This window comes from Zingiber officinale, chromosome 9B, assembly GCF_018446385.1.
Source record: "Zingiber officinale cultivar Zhangliang chromosome 9B, Zo_v1.1, whole genome shotgun sequence".
Lineage (NCBI taxonomy): Eukaryota > Viridiplantae > Streptophyta > Magnoliopsida > Zingiberales > Zingiberaceae > Zingiber > Zingiber officinale.
In genome coordinates, this window is record NC_056003.1 from 98,102,914 (window position 1) to 98,122,680 (window position 19,767).

At 40.0% G+C, this 19,767-nt stretch overlaps 1 protein-coding gene and 1 pseudogene across 1 annotated transcript; both read left to right on the forward strand.

The window, feature by feature from the left end:
* Nucleotides 1–115: 115 nt before the first annotated feature.
* LOC122024032 lies at nucleotides 116–8,096 on the forward strand (annotated as a pseudogene).
* A 2,184-nt stretch (nucleotides 8,097–10,280) lies between these two features.
* On the forward strand, nucleotides 10,281–12,232 carry LOC122024602 (transcription factor CSA-like). The gene is made up of 3 exons (XM_042583259.1): nucleotides 10,281–11,133; nucleotides 11,243–11,716; nucleotides 11,820–12,232. Exons 1-3 carry the CDS (start codon nucleotides 10,743–10,745, stop codon nucleotides 11,993–11,995), a joined length of 1,041 nt encoding a protein of 346 aa, XP_042439193.1. The 5' UTR covers nucleotides 10,281–10,742; the 3' UTR covers nucleotides 11,996–12,232.
* The last annotated feature ends 7,535 nt before the right edge of the window (nucleotides 12,233–19,767 follow it).

Here is a 19,767-nt window from a genome sequence, read left to right on the forward strand (position 1 = left end):
AATCAATTCTAAGGTCATTTAATTTTATTTTTAGAGATATTTAATTGTGAAATTTGAAAATTTTAGGATATTTGAAAAATGGGACATTTAAATGACGACGGCTACTTCAACTTCGAGTCGTCTTGCAGAAACCTAGCCTCGTTATCTCTGTCTCCGCCGCCGTGGCCAAGAAGCGAAAGCTTACCTCGCCCGCTGCGGCGGCGAAAATGCACGCCGAAGCGGGTGCCTTCGAGGAGCAAGCATCCGGAGATGTCCCGGTCACTGAATTTCAAGAGGGACAACATCCGTCTGGAGCTGACTCGGACCCCCAGATCCATGATGGCCTCTCCGCGGACCTTGACGTAGGTGTCGCGGAGGTGGGAAATGGCGTCGAAAACGCGCATAAAGGCGGAGTCGACGAACACGATGAGAACGACAGAGACCCGGCCTCGATCCAGAAACTCCTCGAGCCCTTTCCCAAAGATCACATCATCGAGCTTCTCCGTGACGCAGCCGTGAAGCACCCGGACTTACTGTCGGAGATACATCGCATCGCTGACCTCGATCCTCCCATCGCAAGATCTTCGTCCACGGCCTCGGTTGGGACACCAGCGCTGAGATTCTTACTGCTGCTTTTCGCCAGTATGGCGAGATCGAGGACTGCAACGCAGTCATGGATTAAGCGACTGGCAAACCCAAGGGCTATGGGTTTATTCTATTTAAGCATCGGATCGGTGCCCGTCGCGCCCTACAGACGCCCCAAAAGAAGATTGGCAACCGGATGACTGCCTGCCAGCTCGCCTCATCAGGGCCTGTTCCGCCACCTGCTCCTCAAGTGTCAGACAACACACAAAGGAAAATATTTGTAAGCAACGTCGGGGCGGAGCTTGACCCTCAAAAGCTGCTTCAGTTCTTTTCCAAGTACGGGGAGGTCGAGGAGGGACCTCTAGGACTGGATAAGGTGACTGGAAAGCCCAAGGGCTTTGCTTTATTTGTTTACAAGACGATTGACAGTGTGAAGAAAGCATTGGAGGAACATCACAAGAATTTGAGGGTCATATATTACATTGTCAGAAGGCAATCGATGGGCCAAAGCCAAATAAGCCGGGATTTCAGTTTCATGGTTCTGGGGCTCAACATGGTCGTCTGCATCATGGGGCTGGTCGAATGTTTGGGCCAAATTTGCCAACAAGTGATAATCCTCCATTTTTTAGTGGAGTTAGGAGTCTTCTCTCAAGTGCCACAAGTGCTGGGCACCTCATGGCTCCATCAAGTTCTGGAATGGGGTTTAAGCAGTCTATTCAGCCAGCAGGTGCAATGGCTTCCGGGTTGAATCCTGCATTTGGGCAGGCTCTCACTGCTTGGCTTGCTACCCACGGATCTGGGTTAGGCTTGACAAACATCCCGGGTAATTTTCGGTCCAGTGGGGTGGTAGGAACTACCGGGACATTGCCAAACAACTCTGGGCATTGTTTGCGCAGTGGTGGTATGGTGGTGGTGGTGTTGGGGAGAGTGTGAATTATGGGATGATGGGAGGTTATGGTTCACAGGGACATGCGCAAGGTGGATATGGAAATTCCTCAACGACACAGGGAAGCTCTGCTAGGAGCCAAACAGGACACGGGCAAACGGGTGGCCTAGGCACTTACCTGGGTCGTTAGATAATTACAGGTATAACTACTATCAAATTTTAACAGTTTTTACTGACCTTTCGCTTATATTTGAACTCCAATCTGAATCGATTAGGCTTTGTTTACTGGGATTGTGAGGATAGAAAATGAGAGAGAAGAGGATGTGGGACAGAAACACGAGGAATAGAATGAAAAACAATTTCCTCTCCCATACAATTACTTGTATAGACAGAAAAAAAAAGAGGGAGTGAAAAATAACATTTTTTATTGTCTAGTTATCATTTACTGACAGAACAAACTGCCAGTTAATATTTGCCAATGTTGTCAACCAGTTTGTTACTAATTGGCTGACGTTCATGAGTAGATTTAGGATTCATTCAGAAGCACTTCTTCCTTCCAAATTTTATTTTGGGGATACGATTGAATGTTTTTTGTGGTTTGTATAGTAGGAACTGCAACAACATGACACTATGAGCAATACAAACTAGTTTCTTTTTCCTTCTTTCTCTGTCTATTGGCTTGCACTGGCAACTATTAGTTGCCCTGTTGGTTCCTGATATTTTCCTGTGCAATTGTACCCTAGTGAACTCACTCGCTACCTTATAGGATTGTCTGATTGTTGTTGTCAGCATAGTTTTCAGAATCGTATGATTCACAAATTATCAAACAATACAATGTGGTTCATATATAAAACAATAGCGTTCTTGCATATGAGTTGGAAATAACTGTTACGATTGAGTTCAATTCAATATGAATCTTATATTTTTATACAATTCTGAAAATTAAAAAAACAATTAAAAGTTAAATTTAACCAATAAAAAAATAAATTAAATGAAATGTACTATAAACTAAACTGAATTAACTAAACTGAATTAATATAAAAGAAAGGAAGAAATGATGAATTTATATTATTCAATAGAAGTATGTGGTTAAATAGAGTGAAATCTCAAAGTTGACTATGATATGGATGAAAACATCTCTTCAAATTGAGACACGAAGTAGATGATAGCCAATTATGAACTCGTCATCGATTAAGAATGAATAAATCCTTTTATATTGATAAATAGAATGACAATAAAAATGATATGTTAGTGAGTTAGAAGTCATGTTAAGCCCAAGTTACCTACCTTTGATGACAATGATTTCTGTAAGTCAAAAACATTTGGTGAGTAAGTTTTCTATTGCTTATTTCATTTATATTCTTAATAGAATGAAATAAATTATAAATTGTACATTCTTATTAGTGGGACACATGAACTTGTGCAATTTTGTTATGAATCAAATGAATTTATTCTATATTGTTCATCCCAAAAGGGTGTCCAATCCAACCCAAAATGGCAAGGCACTCACGATGTATTTAAACATAATTTAACTCCTCACAACATGACATCTTTTTTAGCAAATCTATTCTATTATGTTGTCAAATGCAATATTATATTATTTTACATATTATTAGATACCGAAATTATTCTGAATTAAGTAATTTTTTTTAATAGATTTTATAATTTTTATCTGAACCTTAGATTGACGGTTCGATACAATTGATGGTTCAACAATTAACAAAACTGATTCATGATATGAACCTCGATTTGACAACCGCCATTGATTTTGTTTTTATGGTTTTCTTACTAACTTTAGAATTTCAAACAAATTGAGGAATTGCTTTTGATGTGTTTGAAGGCACACACTCTAATGCTTCAGTTCTATAAGCTCTTTGCTATTCTTGGATCTTTCTCAATCATAGTTGATTCCTTCCCCTGTTTACTTGTGTAGTTTATGTTTCCCTTTTCCAAGTCCCACCGTTCATTTTTTTTCTCATCCATAATGTTTTTTTTAAAGAAGCCAGAAAAGTGTAGCTAATTTAATTTACTTGCATGTTTGATATTTACCTGTCATAAACACACCCTTGAGTTGGGACCCATTGAATATAGTGCAAGTGTACTGAAAAGCTTTTCACATGAATAAAAAATTGTCTTTGCTAAATTTAATGAGAAATTCCATTGAGATCCACATGGAGCCTTTGTATTGCTTTCTATAAAATACAATTGTCTGATAAGTTCCCAATAGTCGACCATGAATAGTTGCAACTCTCATGACTAATGTTTCAAGTTAATTCTCCTGTAAATCTCAATTATTCAACAGATTATTACTTTAGTGAACTTACCTTTAATTAAGACATTTTGGTTATTTATGTTGATCATACTTTTAATTAGGTCATCTTGGTTGTTTATGTTGTGAAGAATGATATGCAACTGTTTGGTCATAGTTCATTAGAAAGGTTGCTGTGTTATATCATCAATTTCTGCCATGATAAAATACCACCGTAACTTTTAAAATGCTAACCCAATTGGTAAAACATTATATTTCCAGCAAGTATTATGAGTTTAGTTTATATTTTCAAAATTGCCAAGTTTAGGGAGTGAAGTATTATCATTAATCTTAGTTTTTCTCTACTAAACCTATTTATTTCTGTCAAAATTATCTGGCCGTGAGATGATTAATTTTGAATCAAAATTTCTGGCAGCCTCTTCCTGTTATTGTTTTTTTTTTAATTCTTTTTTGGCAGCATTTTGAAAACCTTTTGTGCAAATGTTTTCACACTTAATTATATGGCAGATCCTTTCTTGGCACATAAATCTTTTTTGTACTGGAATGTTGCTCCTTCTGAAGTTCCTGCTTCTGCGATCAATAAAATGATTTTTTAACTTGTTTTACAATAATTTAAAATGATGTTTTGAGCACCTCGGTGGTAAAATGTTTATCATGATCCTTTTGACTTATGCAGTATTTTGAGTTACTATATGGGCCTATTTAAATCCTCTGTCCTCTGAATGGTTTCTTGTAAAGACCTTGCTGATTTAAAACTCAAGATTTTTTTTTAGTTTATTATTATTATTCTGTTACTAATACGTTTACTCTGGTTCTACCATCAACATTTTTCTAGTCACGCAATTGGTAAAATTGGCAAGAAATTCTTTCCACTTTACTTATAGGTGTTGGTTTATGTACTGAATTCTCTTACAAAATGATTTTTTTTTAAAAAAAAGTAAAGGTGATGTTTGGGCTGTAAATGGTTACATAATCTATTAATATTTTTGGAAAAATAACTATTCAACTTATCAAAGTACATTTTTGTCTTTCAAAAATGTTTATTGATTACAAATGCTATGATTTGGCTGCTTGGCCAAAAATTTGATTTTGTTTTAAGTTCTTGATTCAGTTTCTTTTTCTTGATTCACCATTTTGCACCATAGCTCTTGCCCTTCTGGATCAGTGGCCTTATCATATTTTTGAAATAAATCTTACATTGGAATTATTATATTGTGCAATTAGGCACCGAAAGTAGATCGCATGATTTGGTGTCAACTGTCAGTACTTTCGCTTTCTTTTCAGTGTGTTTCTTCTCTGCACAGACCACCTATAAGTTTTGGTCAAGTTGGAATAGTCTGTTCGTTCATTAAAACTATTCATTATTGGCCATTCTGAAATCATTATTTATTCCATTATGTCCTTAAATTCTGTAAAGTTTTGTCATTATAGTGTCAAGGCTTCACGAGTCGTAGAGATGTAGATGATCAATTCTTAGATTGGATAAGTTGTTTGCAGACAATCAATCCTTAGATCAGGATAGCCACCTTCTCTCGCTTGAGTTCTGTGTTCCTGAGAGGAAGGAAGCAGAAGGCGAAAGTGAGAAGAGAAAAGGGAGGGAAAGGAAATGGGCAAAGCGTGGAAGAATTGACTACCATAGCAGTGAGGGGAGAGAGTGAAAGGAGGTGAAAGTGAAAATGTCGTTTATCTCTGCTTGTATTGGACATTACTGCTTCCAGAGGATTGTGAGGAGAGAGGGTTGCATTGAGGGGCTTATTGGACATTTTCATCCTAACATGTTCCATTCTGCTTTGGCTCGATTTTGGACTGAGTGTCTCGAGGATTATGAGGGTGGAGATGAGGATAAGGAGGAGCATCATGATGAGGATCCAATAATAGTACCACTACCATTTGTAGCTCAGAGGATGTCAGGATGGGCACTCTAAGTTGGAGACAAACTTTTTCACACATTATCATGTGTTTATTGCTTGTCACATACGCTCAGTAGATGAGTGTGAGCTTGATTGCAATTCAAGTTGCAACTACTTCATGAGTAGGATGAAGAATACTGGAGATAGATAATGGCCATGTTCCAAGTGTGGAACTTAGGATGTTAATTCCCACTCGAGTAGTGTCGTATCTTAGGGGCATCCTAGTGTTGTGGAAACAAATGCTCCTAGGTGGTTAGATTTGTATATGTTGTTTTGATGAATTTGGTAAAGAGTTTAAGTTATGTTTGACTTGTACCAATGATATATATACATCGTGTGCCCAAACTTAAAATATTGCACATAAAACTTGCGGAGTTGGTTGACTCGACACAGTATGTTGGTTGCACTCAATGGATTAGAGGCCTGGAATGAATGTCTAAGCTTTGGTAGAGCTTGGAGGACAGTCTAGAGCGTGTGGAGTGTTGAGTGGTGATGTATTCATAAGGATGAAGGATTAGACGACGTGATGCAAGCTCAAGGTGCTTGGTGTATTTGATTGACTATAAGCGTTGCATGAAGTGGGCTTTAGATGCATCACAAGGTGCTTGGTGTATTTGATTGACTATAAGCGTTGCATGAAGTGGGCTTTAGAGCAAGGAACATCGACGAGCTTAAGACATGGAGATATGAGAGTGAGGGAGGTTTGTGTTTGGGTAGCAACATCAAACACAATGTGCTGGGTAGGGCAGACTACCTAATTGTTTATTTTGAAGCCTTTGACCAAGGGGTTGCTAGTCCCTAATATTTTATGGATTTAGCTTTGCCCTAGGTCTTTGCATAGGCTATAGGGGGCGTAAGCCAAGTGAAGGAGAATCACTTTCAATAGACTGAAACATTGGTGGCAATAGTAAACTGGAACATGTTAGTTGATTAGGAAGTCAATTAAGTCTGAGAGTCGGCGAACAAGATGATTCTGCTAGAGCAATAGTAAACTAGATATGACTTTTAGTTGACTAGCAGCTTTAGTATTTAACTAAAGGTAAATAATTCCATGACATAGCCGACTGGAGAAGCATTCCAATTGACTAGAGGTAGACAAAATTGATCCATTGAACATCTTTGTACTTGTAACTTTGCATAAAATCTCTCTTAATTCTCATGCGAACAAGTATTAAGTGCTCAAAGCTTCCAAGGGAAGATGAAGGTTTCGACAAAAGTCCTTTGTAATTTCCTTCTCACTTGAGATATTCATTTCATCATCTGTTTGAGAGAAGGGACATATTGTTTACTTCAACATCTCTTATGAAAAAGTAATTTTAGTGGATATTGGAGCGTGATATATCAGGTGCGCCATAGGCTATGGATTAGAAGCATACTCTTTGAATTACGTTATATTGTAATGTATTAATATTGTGGAATGTTTTATTCTTATTTTTGCTGTCTCTATTCTTGACACGATAACTGAATACACATGAGCACGCATATGCTACTAACAATTTATATTGTCTTTGTATTTGAAGGATATATTTTTTTGTCTAGTCAAACGTGTTGACCATTCACCTATGAAATTTAGGTCTACCATCTCATTTAATTACCTTATCTGATGTTATACTTTGAATATTTGATGTTGTGCCTTGGATATTTGATACATGATCACGTATCCGTTGCTTTTCATATTTAACTAGTTCTGCTTGGTTGTGTATAATTGTGTAGGACCTTTGATATTTAAGTACCCCTTTTTATTGTATGCAGATGCTTATCTTGTTGTATTGTTTGTTTATTTTCTCGGTTATCTTAATGTATCCATTACTACTATCATGCTTTATTTTATTTTATTTATTTATTTATTTATTTTTACAAGTGTGTTTGCTATAACATGATAATTTTTACTTCTTTGATAGTCGATGTTTGTCAAAAGAGTAGTTATTTAAGTAAGCTTTCCTTGGTTTATTGGCTTGTCATTCTTGTTGAATGCTAATGCTACTTAATGTGATATTGTGTTATCATGTTGTGATCATGTATATTGTATGGTGATATTATTGTGATATATCATATTATGATCATGTTCATGATCATGTATAGATCAGCGCAACTCTTGTTTATGTTGTTGGAGTGGGTAGCGTATGGAGAATGGAGATGTTTCTATATACAGTGGAGATTGTAAGTTTTTCGTCAAAAAGGTAGAGTTCTGCCTCAAGAAGCAGGCAACTTGAGGGTGTCGTTTCCTTGTTTAATAGCTTGAATTGAGAGAACTCAAGGGCCTAGATCCAATAAACTTGAGTGTCAGTAGCCTAATTCAAGGGTGAATTTCAAGATAGGTTAAGAGTTTTGGGCTCTGAGTGAAAATTGGTTTGAGTTGAATCTAATTTTCATTCATGCTTACTATTGTTTATACCTAATTTAAGCTATTTGTCAAAGGATGATTGTCGGTTCCTTGTGATTAGCAAAAATAATAGGATTTTAATGTTTGATTAATGCATTTAAGTTAAAATTGTAAGTGGAGCTGGCAGTGAAGCTACCATTCAATGTGCCAAGGTAACGAGTACAAAAGATTCATTGAAGACTACGAATTTTGTATCTGATTGATGGTTTTTCGTGGAGCTTGTAAGTTGGCTATAAGGGACTTTTGAGATAATACCAGTTGAGTAAAAGAAAACATAACCCTTTTGTTCCTAGGCATTTGACCATACAGCCAATAAGAATGAAAATAAAAGTATTCTATTCCTAGGTCAGTGCCAGTGATTGTTATCTAGGCAATCAATCAATTAACAACACATTTCATATGGGCATCAATATATATGCTTTATGGAGTTTGTTTGGGTTCAATAAATGATCTTAGTGTTCGTTCCTATTTGATCATCTTCCTTCTATAATTTGGCTTTGTTTTTTTTACACATCTCCATGTCACCATTCGCGCAGCCCCGCACCAACTGTACGAACACACGTAGCCACCGCCCGCTCCCTGTAACCATTCATGCAGCCAAAGCATAAAACGGTTTCACAAGCGTCCAAAACCCCCCGATAGGAGATAACGAGACGACGAAAACGTACCCGAAAAGGAGCACAATCCTTCTATAAATGCGCAACGGACGAGACTCGTATCAAACGGTCCGTTGCAAGGTGACAGTGGGCGGTTTCAAGTGCAACTCCATCCACCCACCAACACATGCGCCATGTCCTTCCAAATCTGACCGTAGCGGCCGTTTTCTTTCCCTCTCCCAGTCGTCTCCCCTTTCGTGCGTGAACACGTAACCAAGAAGAAAAGCATGACTCGTCTCGTGCAATATTAGAATTCATGACACATGCAGAGGATAAAAGGCCAAAATAAAAAAAATTTATAACATAAATGAAAAAAAAAAAGAATTGAGGAAGCAGGTGGAAAGGAAGCAGCTCGCCCTGCTGCCCCCCTTAACACCTACCTGCAACGGCCCCTGAACAGTCCAAAACAAGGGGCGTCACAGCATCCGTTTGGTGTCTAAATCACCAAGTCATCAGTCAGTCCAAAAATCAAATTTATTATTATTATTATTATTATTATTATTATTATTATTATTTTGGACGTTGTGTTTTACGATCAAAACATAAACATGTCGTGGGACTCGGATTGTTGTTTGTCATTACTCAACAAGTCAAATTTCTTGAACTCCAAACTATTCTTTGACTGATAAAGAGGCGAGGGTGGGACAGGGATTAACTCGAACTAATTTTAAAACCAACTATTAATTACTCGAGCCAGTTAATAAAGGGAAAGTGGAAAGTAAAGCAAAAGCAGAATCGGCTCTCCTCCATAATGCTCTGTCTCACTCGCAGTGCAGGATACAATTTTCATCTCATGAGTTGCAAAGTTGACTTAGAATTAAAACGTCAGTTATAATGTATATTAGGTTTAAAAACACGAGAATCGTATTTGGCCTTTTACTGTGGGGGATATCAATTACCCTTCTTTTTTTTTTTTTCAAGTCTACCAAACAACTAATGGAACTCCACCCTGCATGTCACTCTTAATATTTTTGAGAGAAGGCAACAGGTTCAAATTCCAAGATATCACTTTTGGAAGAAATGTTAGAATGATTACCTATGAGAAGCTCTCTTAAAGAAAAAACAAAGGAAAGGGAAACCTTTTGAAGTTGAAAGAAGAGCATAGTATAGGGAATCAAACACTTTAAACTATTTACGCTTAACCTTTCTACAAACATGTGTTCATAAGAACAAAATTTAGTTAATAATATCAATTCGCTGACATTATGAACGAAGGCTTGTAAATTTAGAATTGTCACTGGTGAGATAGTGGCTGCTTTCATAATGCAGAAATCAATCAGTAATTGTCAAATGCCATGGTTAATTGTCTTTTTCCCTGAAGATCTACAGGAAAAGCAAAAAAAAAAAAACAACTATATTTTTGAGATCGATTAAAAGCAATCTGAAATAAGAAGTTAAAGATAAGTTTGGGAGGAGTCATGGGAAGGACAAGAGTTAGGAAAGGGGTACAGTGAATAAAGTTGTACAAGTACCACGAAAATTGAGATGGCCAACTAGCAAAGGCAGCAGTAGTTCCTCCATTTATGGGCAGATTTGTTTGTTTTCCTTTGCTTTCAGCCAATATTTTTGTTTGGTGTTTATCTGAATCGACTGTGTGTTTTTTGGGGCATTGGCAAGAATTGTGTGTGCCTGCTAATGGACAAGGGAGTTCTGGTGGTTTTGCCCAGGCCGAGAGAGACAGGGTGCAGCTCCAATATAAAGGAGAATGGCGAGAAGACTCAGACTTCCCACCCACACGAGTGGCTCCCTTTTGAACCCTGTGGTTGCGTCCCCCAATGCCCACACCCCCCACAGTGTTATCAGTCTCAGAATAAGGGAAGCATGGAGACAGCTCACAGGTGTGTGTGTGTTATAGTGAGAGAGAGAGAGAGAGAGAGAGAGAGAGAGAGAGGACGCTCGGTTTCCTTCTATCAATGCTAATGCTGTCTCCCCCCACTTAGCCCTTTGATTTCCTCCATCTTCATGTTGTGTAGGTCTCGTTCCTCAAACATCCTGAGAAAGCAATAACAACAGTGCTTCATTAAATTCTTTTTTTTTTTCTTCTTCTTCTTCTGGTCCTTTTTGAAGAAGTAAAATGGCTTCGGATGAGATGAAACCTGCTGGTGACATTGGGCTGTTTGCTGGAGGACCACTTCTGCCTTCATTCGTTGGATCTTCTGCTTCTTCTCCTCCTTCTAGTTCTAGGGAGAAGGGCTTGGTTAGCAGTGGTGAACAAGCTTGGGGATTGCAGTGTTTTGCAGAGGGAAAGGAGTACCATGAGAAAGGCGAGAAGAGCAGCAACCAAGGCGAGGAAGCTGATCAAGCTGGCGACGACAGTTTCAATCTCGAGAGCGTGCAACAGCAGCAGAAGCTCTGTGTCAGGGGTCACTGGAGACCAGCCGAGGATGCCAAGCTCAAGGAGCTTGTCTCTCAGTATGGCCCTCAGAATTGGAATCTGATTGCTGAGAAGCTGGAAGGAAGATCAGGTAACAAAATAATCATGTCGAATGGACGAACCTTTGTACCAGCTGCCTATTTTTTTATGTGTTCTGGCTTTGATGATTCTCCTCTGCTTTGCTTTGTGAGTTGTGACAGGGAAGAGCTGCAGGCTGAGGTGGTTCAACCAGTTGGACCCAAGGATCAACAGAAGTGCCTTCACTGAGGAGGAAGAAGATAGACTTTTGGCTGCTCACAGGCTTTATGGCAACAAATGGGCACTGATTGCCAGGCTCTTCCCCGGGAGGACAGATAATGCAGTGAAGAATCATTGGCATGTGATCATGGCAAGGAAGCACAGAGAGCAATCTGCCTATAGGAGGAGGAAGCCCACCGCTATTTCTTCCTTAGACTCTCCTCCACTTCCACCTCACACCCTTGTTTCCAGAAGGATGGAGCTGAACATACCCATCAATGCTTGCAGTGGTGACTCCTCCACCATCACCAGCATCAGAAACGAGTCCGCCTCCACCTGCACTGACCTCTCCCTCAATTCCTCCTTCACCAGGACTTTTCCTACCTTCTGCAGTCCTCTCCAAACCCAATCCTTCCCTCCCTGTGATATCTTCAGTGGTACGGGACACGTTCTTGTTTAGCTAGTTGCTTCCATTGCTGCAATGCCGTGATGCTTAATATATATCTATGCATATGAGGCCTTTGTTTATTGTACATGCAGGATTGAATGTCTCTGGAGTCGCCCCCATGGAGAAAGAACCTGCGATCGATCATCCTAATTACTCGACTGCCGAGGCTTCTGCAAGGAGCAACGCTTGGCCACAAGGGGAAGCAGATCATGGAAGAGAGAAGATCAGGATAGCCTTCATTGATTTCCTTGGTGTTGGTGCAACATAGAAGATAAGGGAGTAGGCAAGGGAAGTGACCAGAGCCGGGCAAGGCAAAGCAAAAGTGAGGAGGAAAATATACACATTTCGAGTCGAGTGTGAAAGAGAAGGGAAATTTTGTAGCAGCAGCAAACCTATACTTTGCTGCTTGGATCTTTAATTAATTTATGTATGAACTTTCCCCTTCCTTCATTCCTAGTAAGCCTCTACGTTCCATATATAAGCCAAGGCACATGCAAACTTTTGATTGATCTCTTCTACTATTTGCTGCTTAGTTGTTGAATCCTTCTCTGTTCTGTTGTCTTGTCCTGTCTTCCTGAAGACATGAAGAAAAAAAAAGATTGATCAAGAAATGTGATGCTGTGAATGCAAGCTTAGCTTTCAAAATGCTGTCAGATTTGTCTTTCTTCTTATCTTTAAGCCCACTCCAGTTCCTTTTCTCTGCACTGTCTGCATGCAAGAAGAAGACATAATGGCAATTGAGGCACATCGGATAGAAGAATTGTCTCAAATTCCAGTGATTTCTCTTGCTTTCTGGAAGAGCCTTAAGCTCCAAACCAAACCGCTGCACCATCTCGTTTTTAGATAAATTAAGCTTCATTTCCTACACAGAAAAACGAGAAGAAGGGCTTTGGACGAATGAGCAGCAAACTTAGAAATGAGGAAAAGGAAGAAGATTCAAAGGCAGGAGTGTTCATTTTATAGAATTTCGGTTGCCGAGTGCAGCATGAGTTAGTACTTACTAATGGCTGCTTGAATCACCCAATGCATTTAAGAGATTTGACAAAACTTATCTTCTGGTCTTTTGGATTGTAGCGTTTTCACTGTCGTTTTCTGGTTAGGTTGACTCTTGTTTTCCTGTTTCATTTTAGTGATTAATTTCAGATGATCAGTCTTTGCATTGTCTTCGGCTAAGAATCAAATACAGTTGCATAGTTAGGTTGTTTTCCCAATTGTACAGGGAAAGTGGAAGAAGAACAAATCCAATCGCAATTTAACAAAAGAAATAAAGTATTTTATGGCACAAATTATAATTAAATTCTTAGTAAATATAGTTAAATGGAGAACTTCTGTATGTACATCTCTAATTCTGACAGAATATGTTTTAACCATAACGCTTTGAATTATGGGTCTACGCACATGATGTAACAATAACATTTTCTTTTATTTACTTCATATATTTTTCACTGAAAATGTACAATAACCAGTGTCATATTGATGATCGTTTAGACAACTAGCTCAATTTGCATTTGCATTGCACTTCTCTTAATCAACCTATCAATCTCTAAGATCTCCCAGATTTATAAGCATTTTTGGAGTAAAAAGATAGTGCAATATCATCGGCCTCACGGTGGCAAAAGGCGAATACGTTCACCCCAGCGCCCCCGCTAACCCGTCCCAGGGCTAACACGGAGGAAGTAAATCACGGACGGCTACTAGCCATTGGAATAGTGACTAGCACATAAGGGAGGTATTTACCTCGACTTTATCGAGATTCGAAGTCCAGACCTCATGGTGGCAACATCTCATGTGCTAGTCACTAGACCCATCCGAGGGGACAATATCATCGGCCTCACGGTAAGATACAAGGAGGTTAATCACAGGAGGCATTTTACCCTAATACAATCATCTTTTGCATAGGAGAGGTCAGACACTCAACGAGACATTTTATACTCACTGGAAATTTATCCTAAGACCTATTGGAACGAATACTCGTATAAATACCAACTACGCAAACCCATTGGGCAATTGCATTTATAATAAGTTGCTAGTTTTGATCGACTATTGAAATGGAGAATATTAAAAATCTCCACATGTACTAAGAATGTCAATAGTTATATTGGCATAGAGGTCCAAGTAAAGATGGATCAACATGATCACCTCCACTTGATTGCTTCAAGATGAAAGGCCTCGCCATTTGGCTTGGTCGGGTCCATTCTTACAGCTCAATTGCCACCGCAAGATGACATGGTTTGACTACACAATTTTTTTACGATATAGGACGTAGGTCATATAACCTTTGATACGATGATGTGACACTTTTTCTACCGCGAGTATGACGTCTCATCAATCAACACAAGAAAGAGATATCATTTCATTCCTTCAACAGTAATATAAAAGGAGTCTGCTTCTCTTTAGACAAACGTACGCATGCGCCAACGCACACTTAGCCACTCACAAACTATCACAAGCATTCTTTTTATTCTTCTTCTTCACCTCCTTTGTCAGAGATTGATTCGAATATCGGAGTGACTGAGTCAAGACACTTCCGGTCTCCATTCTAATTCTCTCTTTCTCTCGAGCTGCACAAGCATTCCCAACAGTCTCACCTTCCCCTCAGGGTTTGATGATTTTATCATCATCAATAATAACAAGAACAACAACAACAACAACAACAACAACAGATACAATTTATCTATGGCTTGATCTTCATGTGTCTCAAACAGGAACAACTATAGTTCCAAAAGGTTCAGACTCTCATATCTATAATTCCTATATTCGATCAAGAGATCTAAACCATTCTCATACTTGCAAATAATAAAAAAAAAGAACTAGACTAATACATCTACTAATTAATCAGACATTTATTTTGCTGACAGAACAAAAGCTTAACGAGTGTTTTACTTTTACTCTACAAAACAACTACTTTATATTGCAACTTGCAAGCCATGAAAAGGAGAGGGAGAGATTGAGCATCAAATAGGCCTGAGCATTCTGAAACAGAACTCTAGTTTCCAATGGTTAAAAGAGTGTTGGAAGATGAATCCCGAGTGGAAGACTGAGAGTGTCCCAACGAGATGTGGCCAAAGGCAACAATAGTAACTTGTTTGACACAACTCCACCTACTGCCTGCCCTGCAACCACTTGTTAGGATCCTTCGTACGGCTAGAGAGGGGGGTGTGAATAGCCGACCCCAATCTTTCTCGTTTCTTCCTACGATTAGGTTAGCGCAGCGGAAATACAAAGTAGAAAGAAAACAGGAGAAGAAAGACAAACCATATAACGAGGTTCGGAGATGAACTCCTACTCCTCGGCGTGTCCGTAAGGTGGACGAAGCCTACCAATCCGTCGGTGGATGAGTCCCCGGAAACCCGGCTAATAGATACTCCTTGTGGGTGGAGAAACCTCACCACAATCTTTGCAACAGCAATAGGAGTACAAATAGGAACAAGAAAACAAGAACAGAAATGTAAACAACACTTGCTTGCCTTCTTGAAGTCAGTAGGAACCCTGGTGAAGCAGCAGCTTCTCGGATCCAAGCTTAGCTAGAAAACCAGCAACAAGAAGAAGCTCACGCGAAGCTTTAGCACCCAACGAGCTCAACAAAGCTCAGCAGGAAGAAGAAGCAGAAGCTTCAGGCAGAAGAGTACTTCCAGAAGGAAGAAGAAGAAGCCCTGTAGAAGCCCTCAGCCCCTTTATACCTGCGAAGAAGAACCAGCTAAGAAACTAGCCGTTGCGTCGCAACGGCTAGAACTCTGATCGGTCTGCAGACCGATCAGGGAAGAGGTGGATCGTCTCTGATCGGTCTGTGGACCGATCAGAGAGGAGATGGATCGGTTCACAGACCGATCCCCTTCCTTTCCCCTTCTCGCGATGCTCGTCTCTGATCGGTCTCGGACCGATCAGCCCTGCGCGTAGCTCATGTTTCACCGATCGGTCCCGGACCGATCAGGTGTCGCGATCAAAGCCGATCGATCCGTGCCGATCGGGAACCTCTGATCGGTCCATAGACCGATCGGGCCGCCTCACGCCATCGATCTATGCCCGATCGGCCGATCGATCATGGGTGGATCGGTCGCGACCGATCCACGGCTTCTTCTCGCAAGTTGCGTTGCCTCGATCGGTCTCCGGACCGATCGATTACAATCGATGAGCCATCGATCGATTACGATCGGTCACCGACCGATCAGCAAAATATCTGGATCGGTCACCATCGATCCAACTCCTAGGTTTAGAGTGCCCTCTCTAACCTAGTTCGGAGAACGAGCTACCGAGCCTTCTCCGACTCCATATGCCAAGCTTCACTCACTTGGACTTCTCAACACCAGATGTTCGATCACCCTTGATCCATCTGGATTTTCCCTTGTCCGGCTTTACTCACCAGGACTTTCCACCTGGCTTCACTCACCAGGATTTCCACACTGCCTAACATCCCAGTTAGGACTTTCCCACTGCCTGGCTTCACTCACCAGGACTTTCCAACTGCCTAACATCCCAGTTAGGACTTTCCCACTGCCTGGCTTCACTCACCAGGACTTTCCCCGTGCCAAGTCTCCATACTTGGACTTTTCCAGTGCCAAGTCTCCATACTTGGACTTTTCGCGTGCCAAGCTCCCTGCTTGGACTTTTCCGTGCCAAGTCTCCATACTTGGACTTTTCCCGAATCAGGTCAACCAGGTCAACCCTGACCTACGGTTGCACCAATAATCTCCCAAACATCTATTCTTGTCCCACATCAAGAATAGAACTCTCACGAGTGTCAAACATCAACATGCAACACAACTAGGTCAACCTTGACCTAAGGTTGCACCGACAATCTTCCCAAGTCAAACATCAAAATACAACTCGAGTCACGTCAACTCGAGTCGGGTCAACCAGGTCAACCTTGACCTAAGGTTGCACCAACAATCTCCCCCTTTTTGATGTTTGACAAAACCATAATCAAGTTAGGTTAACCCGATAACCTAACTTAGGTTTTCAATCATCTTCCAATGTCCAATGTTCCTTCCTTGAACATTCTCTGGACATTCTCCCCTTAGGTTAACCCGATAACCTAACTTGGGTTCTCCAATAATTCTCCCCCTTTTTGACACACATCAAAAAGAATTCCAATGTTCTTCCTTGAACATTCCTAGACATTCTTCCCCTAGCTTAGGTTAACCCGATAACCTAACTTGGGTTCTCCAATAATTCTCCAATGAACACTCTCCCCTTTTTGACACACATCAAAAAGAAAAAGGAGGGTATCAAGGTCAAGATTTTCTTCCTAATGAAAGTTCCATACCTTCCATTGAAATTCTTAATTTCCCCCTTGATACTAAACTCAACAATCAACTTAGTGATAATCCCATATCACTAATCCTCAAAAAGTCTTAAGGAGTAAAAACTCCCCCTAAAAGTCAACTCCCCCTTGACAATTAGATAAAACTCCCCCTAAAGGTCAACTCCCCCTTGACCATTGCACCAACAATGTCTTGGAGAGTTTCAAACCTTTAGAAATCCACAAAACCCAATTTTCAGCTGAAATTTCAGACCAACAGCTGAAAATCAGAAACTGGCACGCTCTGATCGGTCACCAGACCGATCAGGATCCCATTGGATCGGTCCCCAGACCGATCCACATTCACTGGGATCGGACTGCCTCACTGCCTCTTACTGGATCGGTCTCCGGACCGATCCACACCTCCCTGGATCGGTCCAGTGACCGATCCACTCCTTTCTGGATCGGTCCAGTGACCGATCCAAGCTCCCTTATCAGAATTCCTGAATTTCCTTTACCCGAAGTTCAGAAACCCATAAACAATTCCAGAAAATTTCAAAAATTATGAAACTTTGAGGATACACTCCTCATAACATATACAATCATGGAAAAATAGTTTTCTATGAAAATAACTTCCATTTTTCAATCTTGATACAAAGTTCAAAAACTTTGAAATAGTTCAAGTTTTAACTCAACTTTGTATCACAATGTTCAATGATGAATGCAATCACTAAGATGGCTTCATCAAGGTTTTCCAAATCAATTTCAAAATGATTTTAAACCTTTTAATTTAGGACCACAATCTTAGGGCTAAATGTACATGACTTGTACACAAGCTTTCCCTATGATCCCCAATTTCTTGAATTAGGCTCATCTAGGTACAATAACTATGCACCTTGATCCTAACTCATGATCCTAATATCTCACACACATCTAAGGTGTATCAAACCACATTCAAGTCAATTTGATGTGAGATATGGGTTAAGGTCAACTTAGGCTAAGTTCTCATGCATTTTCTAAACTACACTTTGATCTCAATATCAAAATATGTTTTTATCCTTAAATCAATTTCATTGATTATTAATGCAAGAGATGATGACATGACATAAATGATATCATAAGTAAAAACATGTGCCAATGTCATGATGTCATGGCATAAAGCTTGAAAACTTAAATAAAGCATGACATATAATAACCTAAGCATTATCATGACATTTCAAATGATCATAAATTAAATATGGTGTCATGACATGACATATGGCAAACAACCATGGTAAGTTAACACAAATAAAATACCTAGATTACCTATCTAAGTATCCTTAATCACTTAGCTAACTTAAATTCTAATCCTAGATTGCCCAAAGTGCTCCAAGAAAATGTCAAAACCCAAGTTGGCATTTCTTGATCTCTTGTTTGATTTATACCATTTAAAATTCTACAAGAGTAGCACTTCTAAGTTAAGGCCCGGATTGCCTTGATTACCTAAGAGAATATCAAAATCCCAATTTGATATTTCTCTAGGTTTTTCAAAATTGTGTCAATTTAAAGTAAGATTAATATATTCTCACTTTGGCACAACTTACTCTTCCAAGGAGTGAATGACAAAGATTATTCCATTTCATTTTCAAAGGTTCCCAAACACCTTGAAAATGCTCCTTGAGTGTCAATTTCCTCAAAGTTGGGTTAACTACCCTTCTTATTGGAGTTGACACTCTCTAACCCATCTATGGGGTAGAGAAGATGCTCTTAGGAACCCAATACCTATTAGAGCTCATTGGGTTCACTAAATATTCACTAGGGATAACTTCCCTAGCAACCCTCCTAATGACCCTCTTAGGCTTTAAAGCCTTGGTCATTTGGGTCTCATCAAGGTCAACTATAGGGGTGACTTCCCTTGTGACCTTGGTAGTGGTCTTCCTAGCCCTAGGTTTTGTTCCATAATCGAATGGAACATTATGATAGGTGGGCTTGACCAATTGGGACTTAGGTTTGTGACCCAAACCTTTCTTGTCCTTGGACTTGGGTTTTTGACCCCTAGACCCTAAAGTCAAATCCTTAAGAGCCTTTTCTAGAGAGTCAAGTCTTGACCTTAAGACTTGATTTTCTTTCTCTAATACCTCAAGTTTTGATTTGTCATTCTTTCTTGAGGTATTCCTAGGCATGTGTCTAGTTGATTTAGGGTTTCTACCTAGGTTTTCCTTAACCTTAGAAGTGTTAATCCTAGGGTTAGCATTCCTAGTAGTATCCCTATCTAGGTTGACATGTTTAGCACCTAAGCACATGTATTGATTTCTAGTGTTAACATGCTTATCATTATTGACTAATGCAATAAAATTACTAGCATGTATCCTACTAGAATTGCACGAATGAGCCTTAAAAGATACCTTAGGGTTTGCCTTAGCTCCCCCTATCGATGTGCCCGGTCTCTTGCCCTTATGAGGTTGCCTCCCCCTTGGACAATGGCTCCTATAGTGTCCCCTTTGCTTGCATTGGAAGCACACGATGTGCTCCTTGCCCTTGCGTTTCGGGACTCCGGCTTCCCTGACCTTTGGCGCCGGTGGAGTCTTTCTTACCCTCTTTGGACATTTACTCTTGTAATGTCCACGTTCCCTACACTCAAAGCACATAATATGTAATTTAATTGAACTTAAATTGCTTGAGTTACCTAGGGTTGAGGGTGGATGCGAGCTCTCTTCTTCATCCCTCCCGGAGGTAGAAGCTTCTTCTTCTTGCTCCGAACTTGAAGAAGAACTCTCCTCCTCTTCTTCCTTGGATGTTGAGTAGCCCTCAACTCCCAATTC